Genomic DNA, 21,512 nt, shown 5'->3' with positions numbered 1-21,512 from the left:
CTCTCTCTGTTCACCCGTGTGCTCCTCTGAGACCTGCGCTGCCCTGTCCCCCCTGCAGGATCTGATGTCGGCGCGGGCGGAGCTGGCCGAGGCCGCCATGCTGCGGCAGCGGCAGGAGGACGCCCTGCGGCAGCGGGAGCGGGAGCTGACCGCCCTGAAGGGGGCGCTGAAGGACGAGGTGGCCACACACGACCGGGAGATCGAGGCTCTGAGGGAGCAGTACAGCCAGGACATGGAGAGACTGAGGAGCAGCATGGAGCAGGTCTCCCAGGTAACGATCGCACCAGCACACCGACACGCACGCACACACACTCACACACACAGACACACACGCACGCACGCACGCACACACACAGACACGCACGCACACACACAGGCACGCACACAAACATGAGCCGACACAGACAAACACACACAAACACACACACCAACACACGCGCACACACACAGGAACACACAGACACACACGCACGCTCGCACACAGGCATGCACACAAACATGAGCCGACACAGACAAACACACACACACACACACACCATCACAGAGACACACGCACATACACACACACACACAGTCACACACAGACTCGCACGCACACAGGCACAGACACAAACATGAGCCGACACAGACAAACACACACAAACACACACACACACACCATCACAGAGACACGCGCACATACACACACACACACATACACAGTCACACACAGACTCGCACGCACACAGGCACGGACACAAACATGAGCCGGCACAGACAGACGCACAAACACACACACACAATCACAGAGACACGCGCACACACATCATCAGCAGATCTCTAAGGCAAGCTCGCAGTGCTGTGTAACCCTGATTTACAGTGAGCAGAATGCTCACAAAGGGTGAGGGGGGGGGTGTGACACGCAGTGACTCGCTGCGATTCGCTGTGATGATGAAAGGCCAGTGTCCCAGCAGGGCAGCGAATCAGAGAGGCAGCGGGACACGCGCCCCGGCGACCTGCCCGTCCCCCCCCCCTCCCCCCCCCGCCTCTGCTTCCTGCCCCCTCTCCACGGGGCCCTGATCCAGCGTCACTTCAAACGGCCGCACATGAAAGGGCTTCCAGCATCAAATCAGCGTCTATCCCACAATGCAAATGGGCTGCAAATGGGCTGCAAATTCAGCACAGCTTACACACGGCAGTTAGAATAACTGATAATGAAACGATGCAGTCCTTTTGCAGCCAACTCTAAATGCACTCACTCAGACACGAGGATGAATGCTCGTGTCCCTTCTACTCGCTCCCTTGCTCCGGTACACACCCGTCTCCTCCTCTCTCCCTCTCTCTCTCTCTCTCCGGCACACACCCGCCTCCTCCTCTCTCCCTCTCTCTCTCTCTCTCCGGTACACACCCCTCTCCTTCTCTCTCCCTCCCTTGCTCCGGTACACACCCCTCTCCTCCTCTCTCCCTCTCTCTCTCTCTGGGACTCACCCCTCTCCTCCTCTCTCCCTCTCTCCCTCGCACCGGTACACACCCCTATCCTCCTCTCTCCCTCTCTCCTTCCCTCCCTTGCTCCGGTACACACCCCTCTCCTCCTCTCTCCCCCCCCCCCGCGCAGTCGCAGCAGCACATCGAGGCCGAGCGGCAGCGGGTCAACAGCAGCATGCGCTCCATGCAGCAGCAGCTGGAGGACTGCAGGGAGGAGGGCGGCCACTGGAGGGAGCAGTTCCAGTCCACCCGGGAGGAGCTGCGCTCCACCAAGCAGCAGTGAGTCCCCCAAACCCCCCGCCCCCCCCAACGGGGCGACAGTACTGCTGGGAGGGCGAGATAGCAGGGCCCTGACAATGGGCTCAGCTAACGTGTGCTACCGGTCACACCGATACCGGCCAGCCTTTGTGTTTCAGTGTGAACAGCAGAAGCCTGTGATTGGTTCAGACCAGTCAGGTTGACAGCTAATTGTACTTCCTGTCAATTTTGGTATCAATCTCCCATTGTCTGGTCAAATTAAATAGTCTTTACCGAAATAACCCATGCAGAACAAAGCTTTTTTTAAAAATTTAATTTATTTTTATTGTATGCATAGTGTTTAATACCTTTTTTAATACTTGTACAATCTGAGATGTATTGAACTGACCTGCGACCTGGTTTTTCAGACAGTCCTTCTCTCTGATGTTTGCTCCCCCCCCACAATGAATGTTCCTTTTGTTTTTTTTTGCCTTGCATTCCGGCAGGGACGGCCCCCCCGTCGGCGCGCCACAGTGAGGGTCACGCACTTCCTGCCGTCTGAGCCGCGTAGCCGTAGTCGCGTAGTCCGTAGAGCTCGTTCGCCTCTCTGGTTCTGTTTGGCTTTGTGTCGTTAATAATCGTCCAATAACGTCAACTAAGGAGATTATTTAGTAAACGTTTTGATTGACAGTGTTTTCTTTGAAGTCGCTTTGGTCTTGAAAATGATTAATTCAGTGAGATGTAATGTGTGATGATCACTGTGCATTTGTGAGCTTTGTCCTGTGATTATGTGAATCCTGTAGACAGTGTGGCAGCCCCCCCCCCCCCACCCATTGAACAGAGTGAAGGGAATCACTGAACTGATACTATAATGAAATGAAAAGTACAGAATCAAAGTTTAAACACGGGCCTGTGTCTCTCTGTTTGTGGAGGAATTCCGCTCTGTTAAATGTTAACCTGTGTCCCTTCAGCGTTCAGTTCCCTTTATTTGAGTTGGGACAGAGCGCTTTAACTGCCATTGACCCCGAGGATCAGCGAAACCCTTTGTGCGCTTTTGTCTGACTTGTAATCTGACCTCACCACCAAGATTACAGCCAGTTTCCTGAAAGGGAGTGTCAGAACTTAGCCCTGATTGCTTATGAGAAGGAAAAAAAAGGATTGTATTTCGAAATTTTGATTCTGCACATACATTCTAGTACTAATCGCAGATTTCTCCAACCGGATGACAGCGTATGAGTGTCGAACTGCGAGTAGATTGTGCGTGCGTTGGGTGTGGTTTAAATTTGTGCTGTTTATCTGTCTTTGTGTGTGTGTATTTGTTAGAACCTTGTTAGTCAGTGGGTGTATGCATTGTCTAACAGCTGCCTGTTTGGTGGGAAACGGGTTGCATGTTTTGTAACGGTATTGTGTGCGTGCGTGTGTGTGTGTGTGTGTGTGTGTGTGTGTTTGTTATAGGCTGCTGCAGACTCGTCTGGAGAAGGAAGATTTTGAGGAAGAGCTGAAAGAGCTTCAGGAGAAAGTGAACGTTATGAAGGAGCAGATTCCTGACCCCAAGGAAACCAGTGCCCTCACACAGGTACAGTACACACATACATCCCTCCCCACTAATCAGTGTGTATATACACACACACACACACACACACACACACCAGCACCCTCACACAGGTACAGTACACACATACACCCCCCCACAGACCAGCGCCCTCACACAGGTACAGTACACACATACACCCCCCCCCCACAGACCAGCGCCCTCACTCAGGTACAATACACACACACACACACACCAGCACCCTCACACAGGTGCAGTACACACATACAACCCCCCACAGACCAGCGCCCTCACACAGGTACAGTACACACATACGCCCTCACACAGACACAGCACCCTCACACTACAATCACAACACACCCATGCCTCTCACCATGCAGGTACATATACACTAGAGGTCCCCATCTAATACTTCATCACACCGTGCATCATACTCATGCAGGGATAACACCCTTAGAGGTCCTGAAAACGTCTGAAATGCATCCCACCTGCTACACCTGAGGGGATTGATGGCCCACCACCACAAAGGCCCCATATGTGTGTCACATCACTTGTTTCTCTCAGGTGTATGGAGGACACACTAGTTTGAATCTGTAACGGTGTTTGTGATGAGCGTTGAAGTGTGAAGAGTGGTTGGCCATTCCGAACTGGGGAGGAAAAGTGGAACAATCATAAAAATAAACTGAAGGCTCCTCACCGGGCTGTGGGAAACGTCAGCTTCCTGTCCCTCACCCACGCGTGCTCCTGCAGGAGATGCAGACCTGCCTCGCAGACCTCAAACTGGCCCAGTCCGCGCTGGACAAGCTGAGGGTGGACTTCGACAAGAGGGGGCTGGAGATCATATCCCTCAAGAAATCCAATCAGGAGCGGGAGGCGGAGCTGAAGTACGAGACGGACAGGCTGAAGGGCCAATCGCGGCGGGACAAAGAGGAGCTGGCGAAGGCGCAGGAGAAAGTGAAGCAGGTGTGTGGCGGCGGGCGCTGTCGGTTGTCCGTGTCGGTTGTCCGCGTCGGTTACCCCGGCTGCTCAGACGCTCGCGACGGACTCTGACCTGTCTCCTGTGTGTGTGTGTGTCCAGCTGCCGGCTCCGACGGTGGTGCAGGAGCTGCAGGAGGAGCTGCTGCAGGCGCGCAGGGAGGCGCAGCGCCACCAGGAGGCGCAGGGCTGCGCGGAGCAGGAGCTGCAGGCGCATAAGGAGCGGCTGGCCGCCGCGCAGGCCGAGCTGCACGCGCTCAGGGAGGCGCAGCAGGAGCTGCAGGACTCGGGCGCCCGGCTCAGGGAGAAGGCGGCCCGTCTGGAGGTAACGCTCGCCGCGGGCCTGTGCTGGGGCGCGGTGTCACTGGGGCGGGGCTGCGCTGGGGCGGGGCTGCGCTGGGGCGGGGCGTTACTGGAGCGGGGCTGCCACTGGGGCGGGGCATCACTGGGGCGGGGCTGCGCTGGGGCGGGGCCTCACTGGGGCGGGTCTGCCACTGCTCTGTGTCACTTTCACTGTTGCCCTCTGTTCATTAAGTGTTTAGTGCCGTGGTTTAGTACTGTAATGACGGTGCTAATAAAAATGATTAAATGTGTTGATTGTTAAATGTGTTAAAAAATGCATTGCTGGACATTGTTCCTGCTTTTTTCACCGCCGTGTAAATATTTTCACGACAGCCCTTTCTCATTTGAATGCTAACGGGCCAGAGAGGGGGTATTAAATGGGTTTAAATGATGAGTCTCTGCTGCCTCCGCGCTTAAGGCCAGCCTGCAGTCCAGCGCCTCCCAGAGCCAGGAGGCGGAGCAGGTCCTGGAGGAGCAGAACCGGAGCCTGCGGCTGCAGCTGGAGGAGGCGCGGCGCTCCTCCGCCCGGCTGGGGCAGGAGCAGGAGGAGCTGGCCCGCCGCCTGGAGGAGAGGGAGCGGGAGAAGGAGGCTGCGCGCCGGAGCCTGACCGAGCTGGAGGAGCAGAAGAGGCTGCTGGACCGCGCCCTGGACAAGGCCAACAAGGAGGTGTGTGCGCCTGCGCTAACGCTACTGCCCACCAGAGGGCGCCGCGCTCCAGCAGCGCACAGTCTGTTCATCTTGCTGAGAGCTGTTTGCTGGGTTGCCAAGTATGGATTATTTCAAGAAAGTTATTGTTCATTTGGCCAACAGCTCAGTCCTTCATCCTGTCCTCCAGTTGTTGCAGAGATGCAGTGGCTATTGTAACTCACACACATTTTGTTGGGAAATGTACACTAAAATGCTTCATATTACATTCACTGCCGTACAGATCATTTCAACAACCCTGTCCCTGCACTTCACCCCTCCTTCATGTCTTCACTTGCCTCTTCCGTCCTTTCTCTCCTCTCACCGGTCGTTGATCTGTCTCCTTGTCCAGGCCGCTCTCTCTCTCTCTCTCTCTCTCACTCACTCACTCACTCACTCACTCACTCACTCACTCACTCACTCATGCTGCTCCATGCTTTCTTAATGAGAGGCAGAGGTTTACTGTTTCACCACATTAAAGGGCTGTTCTTGGACAGAGAGAGGAAAGAGAGCAGGGTGCCTTTAACGGCAGGTCTTCAGGAGGCTCTACTTCCTGTTTATTCTTCACAGAAGAGCTTTTCCACTGAACTCTTATCTGACTGTATTGACATTTCTCGTGAAATGAGCCCAATCAGAGCATGCGGAACAATTTCACGTATTTCAATGGAATGTTATTGTCTTTCTGGCTCATTATACACGTTTGAATTGCAGATATTTTGATTGCTTGCCAGCTTGCTAAATATAGCGACTGCTGCATGTGTAGTGTTTTCTGTGCAGCTTGCTGGCAACAGTGATTACTGGATAGCTTGTTATTCTGTGAATGCACCCTTATTGACAGAGTTAACCAAGCTTGGTGGATTAATGAAGGCCAGCAATCATACCATTGCTGTTATTTTAGGCATAATTAAGGCGGCAAAGCCAACCACAGCCAGCCATGTCTCCATGTATGTCTTCCAACCTAGGTAAGAATTTCTTAAGGTTGCTGCTGGATCTTATTCCACACGACGTGCTTCCCTGCACCCTGACAATGGGACTATTCTACCCTTGGTGTCCAAAGGGACAAAAGGGTCTTTGTGCATACTGTCTGTATGAGGGGTTTTGAGTTGGTTTTGGGAGTTTTCCAGAGAGATGGCTTTCAGCTCCGCACTGACCCTGCACATTATCGAGCATAGAGAACAGGCTGCAGCCGCCATCCGGCTCTCCTTCACTAAGTCTGTCTCTCCCTCAGTCTCTCTCTCACTCAGTCTCTCTCTCACTCAGTCTGTCTCTCCCTCAGTCTCTCTCTCACTCAGTCTGTCTCTCCCTCAGTCTGTCTCTCAGTCTGTCTCTCCCTCAGTCTGTCTCTCAGTCTCTCTCTCACTCAGTCTGTCTCTCAATCTGTCTCTCACTCAGTCTGTCTCTCCCTCAGTCTGTCTTTCAGTCTGTCTCTCCCTCAGTCTGTCTCTCCCTCAGTCTGTCTCTCACTCAGTCTGTCTCTCACTCAGTCTGTCTCTCACTCAGTCTGTCTCTCAGTCAGTCTGTCTCTCAGTCAGTCTGTCTCTCACTCAGTCTGTCTCTCCCTCAGTCTCTCTCTCACTCAGTCTGTCTCTCACTCAGTCTGTCTCTCACTCAGTCTCTCTCTCACTCAGTCTGTCTCTCCCTCAGTCTGTCTCTCCCTCAGTCTGTCTCTCACTCAGTCTGTCTCTCCCTCAGTCTGTCTCTCAATCAGTCTGTCTCTCACTCAATCTGTCTCTCACTCAGTCTGTCTCTCACTCAGTCTCTCTCTCAATCTGTCTCTCACTCAGTCTCTCTCTCACTCAGTCTCTCTCTCAGTCTGTCTCTCTCTCACTCAGTCTGTCTCTCAATCTGTCTCTCACTCAGTCTGTCTCTCAATCAGTCTGTCTCTCTCTCACTCAGTCTGTCTCTCCCTCAGTCTGTCTCTCAGTCTCTCTCTCACTCAATCTGTCTCTCACTCAGTCTGTCTCTCACTCAGTCTCTCTCTCACTCAGTCTGTCTCTCAGTCTCTCTCTCACTCAGTCCGTCTCTCCCTCAGTCTGTCTCTCAGTCTGTCTCTCGCTCAGTCTGTCTCTCACTGAGAAGCAGAGGTTTACCGTGCTCCCACATTAAAGGCTGTTATTGGACAGAGAGAGAAAAGAGATGAATCTGCCTTCACAGGTCTACTGGAGGCTTCCAGGGTACTTCCTGTACATCCGGTGTACTGTTCACAGAAGAGCTTTTCCACTTAAGTCTTATCTGACTGTTAACATTTCTCATGAAATGAACCGGATCAGTGCATGCAGAACTGTTTCACCCATTCCAGTGGAGTGGGTTTTTTCTCCTCTCATTATACAGCTCGTTATACAGGTTTGAATGATGCCCATTTTATTGCTTGGCAGCTGGATATATATAGTAACTATGACAAATGGGTATTATGTAACATTGTTATGATGACCGTGAGTGTGAACTGGCAGGAGGGTGGAGGGGCTCTTCTCCACACACCTGTGTGACCCCTCTCCGACCCCTGTGTGACCCGTATCTGACCCTTGTTTGACCCCTGTGCGACTCCTCTCCGACCCTTGTATGACCCCTGTGTGACTCCTCTCCGACCCTTGTATGACCCCTGTGTGACCCTTGCGTGACCCCTCTGTCTGCATTGCAGATGGAGCAGCTGTCCTCAGAGAGCCGGCAGTCTGCGCAGGCTCTGCAGGCCCAGCTGGAGGAGCAGCGGGAGCGCTCCAAGAGGGAGCTGCAGGAGGCGCAGCGGCACGGCAAGGAGCGGCAGGCCGAGCAGGAGAGAGCGCAGGCCAGCCTGCGGACGCTGCAGGAGGAGGTGAGCGCCTCCTTTCTTACTCACTCGCGCTCTTACACGCTGCCAGGGGGAGGCCAACATGTTTTCCTCACAGTTGTAGTTCAGTAGTTTTGCTCAAGAGCATGCTGGACAAGTGAGTTCTTTTTATTGGGCACGCTCAACTCCAGGTTGTGCGCTTTTTGGATGAGAGGCATAAATTTAGCTGAGCGGCCTTCAGCTGGTGCTCTCCCCCCCAAACATACGTCTCCATGACGATGCGCTGTGTCCCAGGTGTCCCGTCTGAAGAAGGAGCTGCTGGCCTGCACTGAGGAGAGGGACAACGCCCAGCTGGACAAGGACATGCTGACCAACCGTGTGAAAAACCTGGAGGGGGAGCTGGAGAGCCAGAGGGGCTCCCAGTCCGACCGCAGCCGAGAGATCCGGGGCCTGGAGGTGAGCGCTGTGGGGGCGACCCAGAGAGAGAGAGTCTGCAGAGGGGCGGGCTTCACCTTCCGGCTCATCTGCCTGTGTCTCTGTCTGTCTGTCTGTGTCTCTGTCTGTCTGCCTGTCTGACTGTCTGTCTGCCTGCCTGTGTCTCTGTCTGTCTGCCTGCCTGTGTCTCTGTCTGTCTGTCTGTGTCTCTGTCTGTCTGACTGTGTCTCTGTCTGCCCTTCTGTCTGCCTGTGTCTCTGTCTGTCTGTCTGACTGTGTCTCTGTCTGTCTGACTGTCTGTCTGCCTGCCTGTGTCTCTGTCTGTCTGCCTGCCTGTGTCTCTGTCTGTCTGCCTGTGTCTCTGTCTGTCTGTCTGACTGTGTCTGTGTCTGTCTGCCTGTGTCTCTGTCTCTCTGCCTGTGTCTCTGTCTGCCTGACTGTCTGACTGTGTCTCTGTCTGTCTGACTGTCTGACTGTGTCTCTGTCTGCCCTTCTGTCTGCCTGTCTGACTGTCTGTGTCTCTGTCTGTCTGTGTCTGATTGACTGTCTGTCTGCCTCTCTGCCTCTGTCTGGCTGTCTGACTGTCTGTGTTTCTGTCTGTCTGTGTCTGACTGTGTGCCTCTCTGTCTGTGTGTCGGTCTGTATGACTGTCTGTCTGTGTGCCTCTGCCTGTCTGACTGCCTTGCCTGCTTGTGTCTCTGTCTATCTGACTGTCTGTCTGCCTGTTTGTGTATCTGTCTGTCTGTCTGTCTGTCTGTCTGTCTGTCTGTCTGTCTGCCTGTCTGTGTCTCTGTCTGTCTGTGTCTCTGTCTGTCTGTCTGTCTGACTGTTTGTCTGCCTGTCTGTGTCTCTGACTGTCTGTCTGTCTGTGTATCTGTCTGTCCGTCTGCCTGTCTGTCCGCCTGTCTGTGTCTCTGACTGCCTGTCTGTCTGTGTGCCAGGACAAGGTGAAGCACCTGGAGCTGGAGCTGGACGAGGAGAGGAACAGCGTGGAGCTGCTGACTGACCGCATGACACGCAGCCGGGACCAGGTACTGACCCCCGGAACATTCCGGAACCCTAACTACAGCAGTCTGTATTAGTGTCTGTACTGACTGTACTCTTCAGTGTTCTACAGCAGTCTGTATTAGTGTCTGTACCGACTGTACTCTTCAGTGTTCTACAGCAGTCTGTATTAGTGTCTGTACTGACTGTACTCTTCAGTGTTCTACAGCAGTCTGTACTGACTGTACTCTTCAGTGTTCTACAGCAGTCTGTATTAGTGTCTGTACTGACTGTACTCTTCAGTGTTCTACAGCAGTCTGTCCCCTACCTGATACAGTCTCTCTTTCTGTCTTCCCTTCATACTCTCTCTCTCTCTCTCTCTCTCTCTCTCTCTCTCTCTCTCTCTCAGATTGATCAGTTGCGCTCTGAGCTGATGCAGGAGAAGTCGTCCAAGCAGGACCTGGAGCTGGACAAGATCGCCTTGGAGAGACAGGTCCACTGTGCCCCTTGCATGCATTTGTGTGTGGGCTTGTGTGTGTGTGCATGCGTTCGTGTTTGTGTGTGTGTGTGTATGTGTGCGCATGTTTGTGAGTCTCTCTGTGTGTGTGTGTGTTTGTATGGTACTGATCACCCCTGGGTCTCCTGCAGATGAAGGAGCTGAGGTCGCGCTTGGCGGACATGGAGGGCCAGTCGCGCTCCTCTACAGGGGTTTCCCAGCTGGAGAGCAAAGTGCAGGAGCTGGAGGAGCGTCTGCGCAATGAGGAGAGGTACCAGTGCACTGAGACACAACACACAGAGTGTACAGCACACTGTGCACAGCGCATACAGAGCAATACAGCACACTGTGCATAGCGCATACAGAGCAATACAGCACACTGTGCACAGCGCATACAGAGCAATACAGCACACTGTGCACAGCGCATACAGAGCAATACAGCACACTGTGCACAGCGCATACAGAGCAATACAGCACACTGTGCACAGCGCATACAGAGTAATACAGCACACTGTGCACAGCGCATACAGAGCAATACAGCACACTGTGCACAGCGCATACAGAGCAATACAGCACACTGTGCACAGCGCATACAGCACAGCTGAAGTGTGTGACAGTGCTGTGTGTGATGACACAGCTGAAGTGTGTGACGGTGCTGTGTGTGATGACACAGCTGAAGTGTGTGACAGTGCTCTGTGTGATGACACAGCTGAAGTGTGTGACGGTGCTGTGTGTGATGACACAGCTGAAGTGTGTGACGGTGCTGTGTGTGTGTGTGTGCGTGTGTGTGTGTCGCAGGGAGAAGAACGGCATGCTGGCGGGGCAGCGGCGTGCTGAGAGGAAGCTGAAGGAGCTCAGCATCACACTGGATGAAGAGAGACAACAGCACACTGATCAGAGAGACCAGGTACACACATACATACACACCTTGCACACACACACACACACGCAAACAAACAGGCATGCACTAACTTTCCCCTCCTCTGTCCCCCTGCTGTTCTCCTCTGTCCCCTCTCTACACCTCTGTCCCCCCGTCTGTCCCCCTGCTGTGCCACTGTCTGTCCCCTCTTCTGTCCCACCTGCTGTCCCCCTCTCTGTCCCTCTCTGTCCCTCTCTGTCCCCCTCTGTCCCTCTCTGTCTCCCTCTGTCCCTCTCTGTACCTCTCTGTCCCCCCTTTGTCCCCCTCTGTCCTCCCTCTGTCCCCCTCTGTCCCTCTCTGTCCCTCTCTGTCCCTCTCTGTCCCCCTCCCTGTCCCCTCTCTGTCCCTCTCTGTCCCCCCCTCTGTCCCCCCTCTGTCCCCCTCTGTCCCTCTCTGTCCCTCTCTGTCCCTCTCTGTCCCCCTCCCTGTCCCCCTCTCTGTCCCTCTCTGTCCCCCCCTCTGTCCCCCTCTCTGTCCCTCTCTGTCCCCCTCTGTCCCCCTCTCTGTCCCCCTCTCTGTCCCCCTCTCTGTCCCCCCTCTGTCCCCCTCTCTGTCCCTCTCTGTCCCCCCCTCTGTCCCCCTCTCTGTCCCTCTCTGTCCCTCTCTGTCCCCCTCTGTCCCCTCTCTGTCCCCCCTCTGTCCTCTCTGTCCCCCCCTCTGTCCCCTCTCTCTGTCCCTCTCTGTCCCTCTCTGTCCCCCTCTCTTGTCCCCCTCTCTGTCCCCCCCCTCTGTCCCCCTCTGTCCCCCTCTGTCCCTCTCTGTCCCCCCTCTGTCCCCTCTCTGTCCCCTCTCTGTCCCCTCTCTGTCCCCCTCTGTCCCCTCTCTGTCCTCCCTCTGTCCCCCTCTGTCCCCTCTCTGTCCCCCTCTGTCCCCCTCTGTCCCTCTCTGTCCCCCCTCTGTCCCCTCTCTGTGCCCCTCTGTCCCTCTCTGTGCCCCTCTCTCCCCAGCTGGCCCTGCGGGTGAAGGCGCTGAAGAGGCAGGTGGATGAGGGCGAGGGGGAGATGGAGCGTCTGGAGGGACTGCGCAGGAAGGCTGTGAGAGACATGGAGGAGCAGCTGGAGCAGAAGGAGGCGCTGCAGGCCCGCCTCACTTCCCTGGAGGCCGAGCTCAAGTCAGTACTGCCCCTGCGTCTCCCCTTTTACAGTGCTCCTCCCTCAGATATGAACACAGTGTCAGTACTGCTCCTGCGTCTCCTCTTTTACAGTGCTCCTCTCTCATATATGAACACAGTGTCAGTACTGCTCCTGCGTCTCCTCTTTTACAGTGCTCCTCTCTCAGATATGAACACAGTGTCAGTACTGCCGTGCATCTCCTCTTTTACAGTGCTCCTCTCTCAGATATGAACACAGTGTCAGTGCTGCCGTGCATCTCCTCTTTTACAGCGCTCCTCTCTCAGATATGAACACAGTGTCAGTGCTGCCGTGCATCTCCCCTTTTACAGTGCTCCTCTCTCAGATATGAACACAGTGTCAGTACTGCCGTGCATCTCCTCTTTTACAGCGCTCCTCTCTCAGATATGAACACAGTGTCAGTGCTGCCGTGCATCTCCTCTTTTACAGCGCTCCTCTCTCAGATATGAACACAGTGTCAGTGCTGCCGTGCATCTCCCCTTTTACAGCGCTCCTCTCTCAGATATGAACACAGTGTCTGTACTGCAATGTCTCCCCTTTTACTGAGCTCCTCCCTCAGATATGAACAGTGTCAGTACTGCTCCTGCATCTCCCCTTTTACAGCGCTCCGAAACTATGCGGACACCCCGTATAATCAGTGGTTTCGGCTATTTCAGCCACACCCATTGCCAACAGGTGCATAAAATCAAGCGTACAGCCACACAATCTCCATTGACAGTCATTGGCAGTAAAATGGGTTTGTCCTGAAGAGCTCAGTGACTTTCAAAATGGCACTGTCATAGGAGTCCACCTTTACCGCAAGTCAGTTCGTCACATTGCTGCCCTGCTAGAGCTGCATACACATGAACACAACGTTTGCAATTTATGCTCCCCATGTGCCTCTTTTTCCCCTTACACTCCCCCTCTCTCTGCAGCGCTTCCCCGTCGTATTTCTCTTCTCCTGCGTCTGTCCCCTTTGATTGGACCAGATTATTTGGCTGCGGCCGGAGGGCAGATCCACGGAGCGGAACCTTATCAGGCCCCTGAAGGGTGTGAACTGCATACAGACACACACGATCAGATAAAGAGCAGATGAGGGCAGATTGGTCTCTTATCTTAAGACGCGATAAAGATGGTTTCGGCGTTTTGAGCGACACCGACGCCGGGACAGGAAGAGGCCTGTAGGCTCGGCTCCAGCTGAGCCCCGGCCCGTGCCCGCCCGCGCCCCTCTGACAGGCCCCCAGCGTTTGCCAAACTCGGCGGCGCGGAACGCTGAGCCCATCAGCGCCCGAGCGCGTTTCAAAGCAGGGCCCAGGTGCGCGTGAGCGAAACCAGACCGGGTCAGAGTCATGTGACAGGGGGGGGGCGCGTGCGGCACGGAACGCTGGTCCTCCCCGCTTTGAAGATCGATTGGCCGAGAGAATCGCTGCGCCGCGCCGGCAGGGGCGGAGCTTGAGCCGCTGATCCAGGACTGTCCCAGCGCCGCGTGCGTGCGTGCGTGTGTGTGTGTTTGTGTGTGTGTGTGTGTGTGTGTGTGTTTACACCCTTTCACTGAAGAAGGCCGTGTGCCAAACGGTTCGGGTTCTCTGTCCTGTTTATTTTTTATTTTTTTCCCAAGTGGAGTGTTTGCATTTACCTGGTACTGAACTGCATTTTGTGAACTCATCGCTGATTTTTTTAAGAAATCTCAGCCGCATCTGTTCGAATGTGTGTTCTTTCTGGCATTTGCTATGTCAGAACCTTGTTTGTATGAGGACATTCCAGTCTAATTCATTAGCATATGTGTGGTGATATTGTGGTGTTGAGTGAGTCAAGGCTGGCAACTGCCAGAGTAACTGCCAAGAAGTGTTTTTATGTAAATGTTTGGGAATGGAGACATACCTGCTGACTAGGATACAGGCTAAAAAATATAGGAGGATCCAGGAAACTACAGGCCAGTAACCCAGACAAGAAAACTACAGGACAGTGACCCAGACAAGAAAACTACAGGACAGTGACCCAGACAAGAAAACTACAGGACAGTGACCCAGACAAGAAAACTACAGGACAGTGAGCCAGACAAGAAAACTACAGGACAGTGACCCAGACAAGAAAACTACGGGACAGTGACCCAGACAAGAAAACTACAGGACAGTGACCCAGACAAGAAAACTACGGGACAGTAAACCAATCAAGGAAACTACAGGACAGTGACCCAGACAAGGAAACTACAGGACAGTGAGCTAGACAAGGAAACTACGGGACAGTAAACCAATCAAGGAAACTACAGGACAGTGAGCTAGACAAGGAAACTACGGGACAGTAAACCAATCAAGGAAACTACAGGACAGTGAGCTAGACAAGGAAACTAGAGGCCAGTAACCCAATCGAGGAAACTGAAGGCCAGTAGCCAGTGTAAGGTGAATCCAGGGAAAGGTTACACTACATACATTTCCTGATCTACGGTGGATGTTATGGAATGGTTGAAAACCTGAATTTAAAAAAAGGTTTGGCAAAGTCCCACATAAGCAACTCGTTAAACCCCAATTACCGCAGTAGTAAATTAAGCAGTTGCCTCAAAGCTGAATGAGTTGGCTTCAGGGGAGATTACAAGGTGCAGTTGTAGTTGTGGGGAAGGATCAAGTCTGAGCATGGTGCCAAGGAACACGGAGTCCCGCAGGGAACAGTATTTGAACTGTCATTATTCCCTAAATTAGCCCGATATAAAGCTATTTGTGACGTGTACATTGTTTACATGTGCAAATTGCACAAAACGGACAAGACGTTACTGAACCGACCCAAGAAAATACAAAAAGAACACAGAATTGGGTAGACAACTGCTAAATTGGATTTTATTTTACTATATGAGCCCAGAAAATATGAAAAGTCTGTCGTTATAAAATATTTAGGTTGAGTATGAAACCGGGGCTGTGTCCTCGTCTCTGTCGAAGCGTTGCCAGATTCACCAGCAGAGGGCACCATTTTCCTTTACACTGTGAACACTTTCATCAGACATTCATTTCTTGGGATATGAAGTGGGTGAAGTGGGTTTTAAAAGAAATGCTTATGAAATGTTATATGTATGTTGCATCATAGCATGTGAAAGTATCAAAGCTGATGTCACCATTGTCCTTTCTCACAGGCGGAAGGTACAGCAGTCACGACGCCCTGCTCTGGATTCCTCCGCTCTGAGCTCCGAGGAAGATGACGACGAAGACGGATTCTATGACCCCTCCAGCATCACTTCCATCTTGACTGAGAGCCATCTGCAGACCAGCTCCTGCTAATGAGCTGACCAGAGAGATGGGGAGAGTGGAACAAACTAGAGTGCACACTGAGGCGACTTAAATCAGGCACAGAGTACACTACACTGAGGCGAGTTAAAATCAGGCACAGAGTACACTACACTGAGGGGGGAATAATCAGGCACAGAATACACTACACTGAGGGGGGAATAATCAGGCACAGAATACACTACACTGAGGGGGGAATAATCAGGCAGAGAATACACTACACTGAGGGGGGAATAATCAGGCACAGAATACATACCGGGGGAATAATCAGGCACAGAATACACTACACTGAGGGGGAATAATCAGGCACAGAGTACACTACACTGAGGGGAGAATAATCAGGCACAGAGTACACTACACTGAGGGGGGAATAATCAGGCACAGAGTACACTACACTGAGGGGGGAATAATCAGGCACAGAGTACACTACACTACACTGAGGGAGGAATAATCAGGCACAGAGTACACTACACTACACAGGGGGGAATAATCAGGTACAGAGTACACTACACTGAGGCAAGTTAAAATTAGGTACAGAGTACACTGAAGGAGGAATAATCAGGCACAGAGTACACTACACTGAAGGAGGAATAATCAGGCACAGAGTACACTACACTGAGGGGAGAATAATCAGGCACAGAGTACACTACACTGAGGGGGGAATAATCAGGTACAGAGTACACTACACTGGGGGGAATAATCAGGTACAGAGTACACTACACTGAGGGGGGAATAATCAGGCACAGAGTACACTACACTGAGGGAGGAATAATCAGGTACAGAGTACACTACACTACACAGGGGGGAATAATCAGGTACAGAGTACACTACACTGAGGGGGGAATAATCAGGCACAGAGTACACTACACAGGGGGGAATAATCCGGTACAGAGTACACTATACTGAGGGAGGAATAATCAGGTACAGAGTACACTACACTGAGGGAGGAATAATCAGGCACAGAGTACACTACACTGAGGGAGTGAAGGAGGGAGAGGGGATTAAAGGTACTGAGTACACTGCATGGATTAAGGGTATATGAAGTGCACTGGAACTGTGTTTAATTATGCTGCAGTTGTACAGCACTTTTAGAGAGACTGAAAGGGCAGGTGGCTGGGGGAAGGCACAGTGGATACTTCACTAAAGGAACATTGCACTAAGGGAGAGAGAGGGAGGGGTAGAGAGAGAGAGAGAGTCCCAACACAGTTCTGACCATCAAGAGCTGCTCCATACTCTACAGGCTAGTAACTCTGAGGGGCAGACCTCTTGCGTAACTTGGCGTTAGCAGTGCACTCAGAGGGTCTGTACAGTATGACTGAACCAGCAGCACACAACCTGACCACCGCCCACACTCGCTTCCATTAGGGCAACGTATGGAGCAGGTGTATGTACATTCTGTCTCTTTTGCCTTTTCTTTTTCTCCCTCTCCCTCTTTCTTTCTCTCTGTTTCTCTGTCACACGCAGCTTGTTTTGTATCTGCCGTGTATGAAGCGTGCTGTCTGGTTTGCCTGAATCCGCCATTCGGCTCAAACCGGTTCAAGCCCAGCTGTGGCCCTTGCTGTAGTTGAAATACTGCAAGCGCATTGAACAATTAGGGTCAAACAAGTTGGTTCAGTATCATATGCTTGTATTTGGATTTTTTAAACATGTCCTTGCTTGGGAAGGTCAGGAATGTGTTATGAATACAGAATACTATTTAGAAACTATTATCTGTGTACTGCGCACCGTATTCAAGTGTTGTAGCTAATGTAATCTGTACAACAGGTCTTATCACGGACTGAAAATAGCACCGCAAGAGAGACGGCCTTGTGTTTCTCTTATTCTGACATAAGTGTCTGCTGTCGGCACAACACATTCAGTATGGATATCATGTGTATGTTTTATATGGAGTGTGTTATATACGGTTTCTGTGTCTTTTCACTTTGTCTGACGCCTGTCTTTTTTTTGAACCCTTTCTACAAGTCTAAGTACACTTTCTATGCATTCCTTATAATTCTCCTCAGTGGAACATTTACTTGTAAATATATATTCACTCAAATGCCTTAAGATTATTTTTATAGTAATTATTCCAATGTATTTTAAAATGATTTTGTAAACAATGATGTTATTTAAATAGATTCTTCGGATGTAAAATGATGCTAGTTTTAAGCTGATTGATAAAGACTGAAATTATTGGACAAGATTTAATCAATTGCTGCAATAATTTGGTTCATTTCTCTGGAAAAAAAACTATTTGTGCATATGCAATTATGTGAAAAGTAATCCTTTTTTATGTGATTTTTAATGATTCTATGCTGGAGAAAGGTACAAAATTGTTAGATCAGATAATTTCAACTGTGAATTGGTATTTTTGCAATCCGTCAACTTTGTTTGCATTTTCCTTCTTATAAAACTCGGCAAACAAAACAAACAAAAATGCATCAATGTAATTTTGTCTGTAGTGTTCATTTCGCAGGCCAGAAGGGTCTGCACCAGGTTCTGGAGTCTCACGCTGCTGCCCTATCCTTTTCACTCTTTCCCACTCCCACGTTACTGCTTTCTCACTCTCTTACTCTTTATAAGTGTCCCCTGTCAGTCGTCTGTTCCTCCCAGATTCAGATGCCTGGTTATGTCTTCCTTGGCGAGCGCTCACACCTTGTGTAGCAGCAGGTCAGACTCTGCCCACCTGCGGGTCTTGGACCCGCGCTGTGTGCGTGTGTGAGAGTCTGCACTGTGCGTGCGCGACCTGCGCGTTCCTGCTGAATTTGCATTTTCCCTGAGCGCCTCTCGCACGTTGCCCGCGCGCATCAAAGGGCCCGCCTGTCACCTGGGCCGTGAGCGCACGCCTCCGACACGCAAATCCAGACACCGGCGCCGGGCGAACCGGCCCGTCTCCAGCTGGGTCCGGCGGGCACGCCCGCGGCGTCTGGGCCAGAGACTGTAAAAAAATCTCGCTGGGCCTTTGCTGGGCCTCGCTGGGCCTCGCTGGGCCTCGTCCGCGTTGCGCGGCTTGGCGCTCCTCCGAGCCGGCGCTCTTATGTAATGACGGCCGAGCGGGAGCTCGTGGCGTTCCGTAGCGGCTCGCACGTGTTCGTCCCGCCACCGTGGAAACGGCGGGTTTCCCCGCGCGAAGGGCTGCCTTCGCTATGGCGACGCGGTCTGAGCGTACGTCTCTGGAATGTTTTGGCACCTTCGCCCAAAAACAACCACGCCCCTTCATTGTGTTTTTGTGCGGGCAGCGTTGAGGCGCGGGGGAACCGGTGTGGGCTTGGGAGTTTCTTTCAGGGGAGAACCACAAAAAAATGTGCACCCACACAGTCAGGTTCCTCAAGTCTCTGTCTGCGTTAATAATGCAAATAATTTCTATTATGAACACGCACACCCGCTTATCCAGTTCTTCATTCTTCTTCTTTTTTTTCTTTTAGGGAAATGTGCGCGGGTTTCCAGAGGAGGATTATGGGTGCTTTCTCTCACTACAATGAGGACAGAAAGCCGTTCAGCGTGTGCTGAACGAGCCCTCATAAGCCGTAGCGTAATTATGCGCCTGGATGTAAAATTGCACGGCGTTTCTCACGTACAGCAAGATGTACCTCGTCTCCGCGCTGCCGGTAATTATACGTTGAGGCGCTGTAATGTCTCTCTGCCTTCTTATTACGCGTCTTCGCCTTCGCTTTAATTGAGTCTCCCCCTTCTGTTGGCACTTTCTTTGTCCCCTCCTCCATTTTTCCCTCCCTCTGTCGCCTGAGGAGGAGCGGAGAGGCAGACGGCGGATTACTGCCTCTGCTCTGTCCTCCTCCAGACTGCCATTTACCTGTCTGCCATCTCACCCCCCCCCCCCCAGCATAATGCCCCAGTGACACGCTCCGCTGGCCCCACCAGCAGCGATTGGCTGGGGCGTGTTGGGGCAGACGCACAACGGTCCGGTCAGTAACGTGCTGCGTTTGAAATAAAAAAATGAAAAGGAGTCTCTGGGAGCAGGTGGGCCGCTGTTAGGTCGTTTGAGATAAGTTCTGCACTTTGGACTGGGGGGGGGAGGGAGTTTAGTGTCAGTTCCTTGACTATAGAGCGCTCGGGCCTTTGTCTTTGAAACAATCAGATACGTGAACGTGGCCCGTTTCTCCCCCCCACGTGAAGACGCTGCGCGCTCATCTTGGCTTCTTGCCCCCATTGCGACGTTCCATGTGACCTGAGTTAATGAGCACAAACAATTAGCAAGTATTCACGTGGGCAGCAAGCAATGCCGGGTTAATACCAGCGTTTTCATCCGAACCGGTCGGGGTGCTTCACGGTGCACCTGCATACTACAAACGTGCCAAGAACGCACTCCGCTCATCCTGATTTTCATCACGATTTTATTACTTTTTAGCTCTCGCCAGACACGCTGGTAAGCTCACCCCGGCTCTCCAAGCACACGTAAGCCTGCATTTGGCTTCGCGAACGTTCGTGGCATCGAGCTTCAGCGTGCCATCTGTGAAGGATTTAAATTTATTTTATCGTCACGCTTCAGACGTCCACACCGCCATCGCCTCAGCTCTGTGCGTTAGGCAAAATAATAGGCGCGTGTGCGGCATCGTGTTTTTTGATGAAGTATGGTGCGTTTTGGTTTTTTTTTTTGGTTGTATGATTTCGAAAAATGTAACGTTGCACAGTCCGGCCGAGTGTAAGTCCAGCAGTTGTAGCAATTCAGCCGGAACGCAGGTTTGAAGCGCACCCTGCTTCTTGGTATTTATTTGTCCCCTGTGGGGAAAAAAGTTTCTCACAATGGAGGATATTTAGGCCTACATTTTTGTACTGCATCCGAGCACTGTATAGCTGTAGTGGAACGCTATGTATTAATACAGATTGCATCTGTGCTACATCACTGAGTCTCATACTGTGACAAGGTGGAAAAATTCAGCTTCCTGTGTCTCCATTTTCCCATGATAAAACCTGGGACATCCTCTCTGAGTGGGCTGCAGTATCGTCTCTGCGGAGGGTAATAGCTGCCGTGTTGAAACGGCTGTTGTTTCTACACGCCGGTCAAAACACGATGACGTGTAACTAACCGCGGGTGTGTTTTCACCTTCACAAATGCTGCAGTCGCAAGTGCCTCTGATCGCACGGGCTTGGCCTTGAGCCTGAGTCACAACAACAGCTGAGGCAATTTGTTTTTAAAAAAAAACTGCATTCCAGTGTTTGCCTCCTTTCTGCTCACCACGGGCTTAATGTAAATCCCATCATCCAGTGTCATTTCACTGAACTGAGCATCGTAAAAATATAAAAGAAGGAGATAAAAAAAATCAGTAAAACATTTTTTTTTGGTGTTTCACAGGTGTTCATTGTGACCGAGGGAGGGAGGATCTGAAACTAAAATATGAATTTGTGCGTTTGCTTACATATGAAACTTACAAGTGGTCAAAGGGGTTTTCGTTCCAAAAACATTGCGATTACGAGCTTGGGCTTGGGCAATGGCTGGGAATTGCAGCATTGATCGTGTACGTGCCGGTGTAAGAATGTGAGTGTTGTACAATACGTCCCTCGGGACAAGGGTGTTTACCAAGAGCATTAATTAAACATCAGATATGTCAGTAGTTGTGTTTGGCATTGGATGTGCCCAGGTATTTCTTGTTGTAGTTGTCTGTTCACCCATTTTGTAAACCGCTTACTCCTGTTCGGGGCAATGGGGGTTAATCAGGGTAATGTTTGAACCTATCCCAGCAGGCGTTGGGTGAAAGGCAGGAATACACCCTGGACAGGTTGCCAGTCCATCGCAGGGTCCACACACACCACTCACTCACACATTCGTACCCCAAGGACCATTTAGACTCTCCAGTTAACGTCCGTGCCTTTGGACTGGGGGGGGGGAAATACAGGGTACCCAGAGGAAATCCACGCGGACACGGGGAGAACACACTAACCCCACGCGGGATCGGGACTCGGTGCACGCGTACTGTGAGGCGACAGTGATACTCGCTGCGCCACCACGCCATCCATTGTCCGAGGCATGCGTATGCGAGCATGTGTGTATTAACCGCTTTAATTGTATAACTGTGACGGTGTAAATATATTACTCGAGTATATTGTGTGCCTTTTCAGGATGATACGGGAATATATTGAACGGAATGAAGTGCAGTACTCGGGATATTTTTACATATGAAGTGCCGGAGCGCTTACTCATGTGACTCTCATTCTCACATTCCAAACCCTTGCCCATTCCGATTGTGTCAACGACACAAATACGTAAGCAGCGCAGCCTGAGGGAAAAAATGTTACTTTTAAAAAGGATGAGGTGTGACTTTTACTGCATTTCATTAAAAGTT

At 51.8% G+C, this 21,512-nt stretch overlaps 1 protein-coding gene across 35 annotated transcripts in view; it reads left to right on the top strand.

The window, feature by feature from the left end:
• The window catches only part of LOC135264845 (cingulin), a 35,152-nt gene extending 17,502 nt beyond the window's left edge, over positions 1–17,650 (top strand). For 2 of the 35 annotated variants that reach the window (XM_064354082.1, XM_064353770.1), the window contains exons 8-22: positions 59–271; positions 1,595–1,743; positions 3,157–3,277; positions 4,004–4,216; positions 4,332–4,553; positions 4,989–5,237; positions 7,894–8,064; positions 8,314–8,475; positions 9,396–9,485; positions 9,848–9,931; positions 10,087–10,205; positions 10,733–10,841; positions 11,801–11,964; positions 15,084–15,754; positions 15,787–17,650. In XM_064354082.1, the coding sequence (XP_064210152.1) occupies positions 59–271; positions 1,595–1,743; positions 3,157–3,277; positions 4,004–4,216; positions 4,332–4,553; positions 4,989–5,237; positions 7,894–8,064; positions 8,314–8,475; positions 9,396–9,485; positions 9,848–9,931; positions 10,087–10,205; positions 10,733–10,841; positions 11,801–11,964; positions 15,084–15,228 (2,211 nt within the window). In that variant the 3' untranslated portion in view covers positions 15,229–15,754; positions 15,787–17,650. Of the gene's footprint in view, positions 1–58; positions 272–1,594; positions 1,744–3,156; positions 3,278–4,003; positions 4,217–4,331; positions 4,554–4,988; positions 5,238–7,893; positions 8,065–8,313; positions 8,476–9,395; positions 9,486–9,847; positions 9,932–10,086; positions 10,206–10,732; positions 10,842–11,800; positions 11,965–15,083; positions 15,766–15,786 lie in introns of all 35 variants that reach the window. The other 33 variants (XM_064353987.1, XM_064354006.1, XM_064353853.1 and 30 more) reach the window with 33 other exon arrangements.
• Positions 17,651–21,512: the final 3,862 nt, after the last annotated feature.

Source organism: Anguilla rostrata, chromosome 1 (genome assembly GCF_018555375.3).
Source record: "Anguilla rostrata isolate EN2019 chromosome 1, ASM1855537v3, whole genome shotgun sequence".
NCBI lineage: Eukaryota > Metazoa > Chordata > Actinopteri > Anguilliformes > Anguillidae > Anguilla > Anguilla rostrata.
This window is presented reverse-complemented; position numbering and strand designations above follow the sequence as displayed.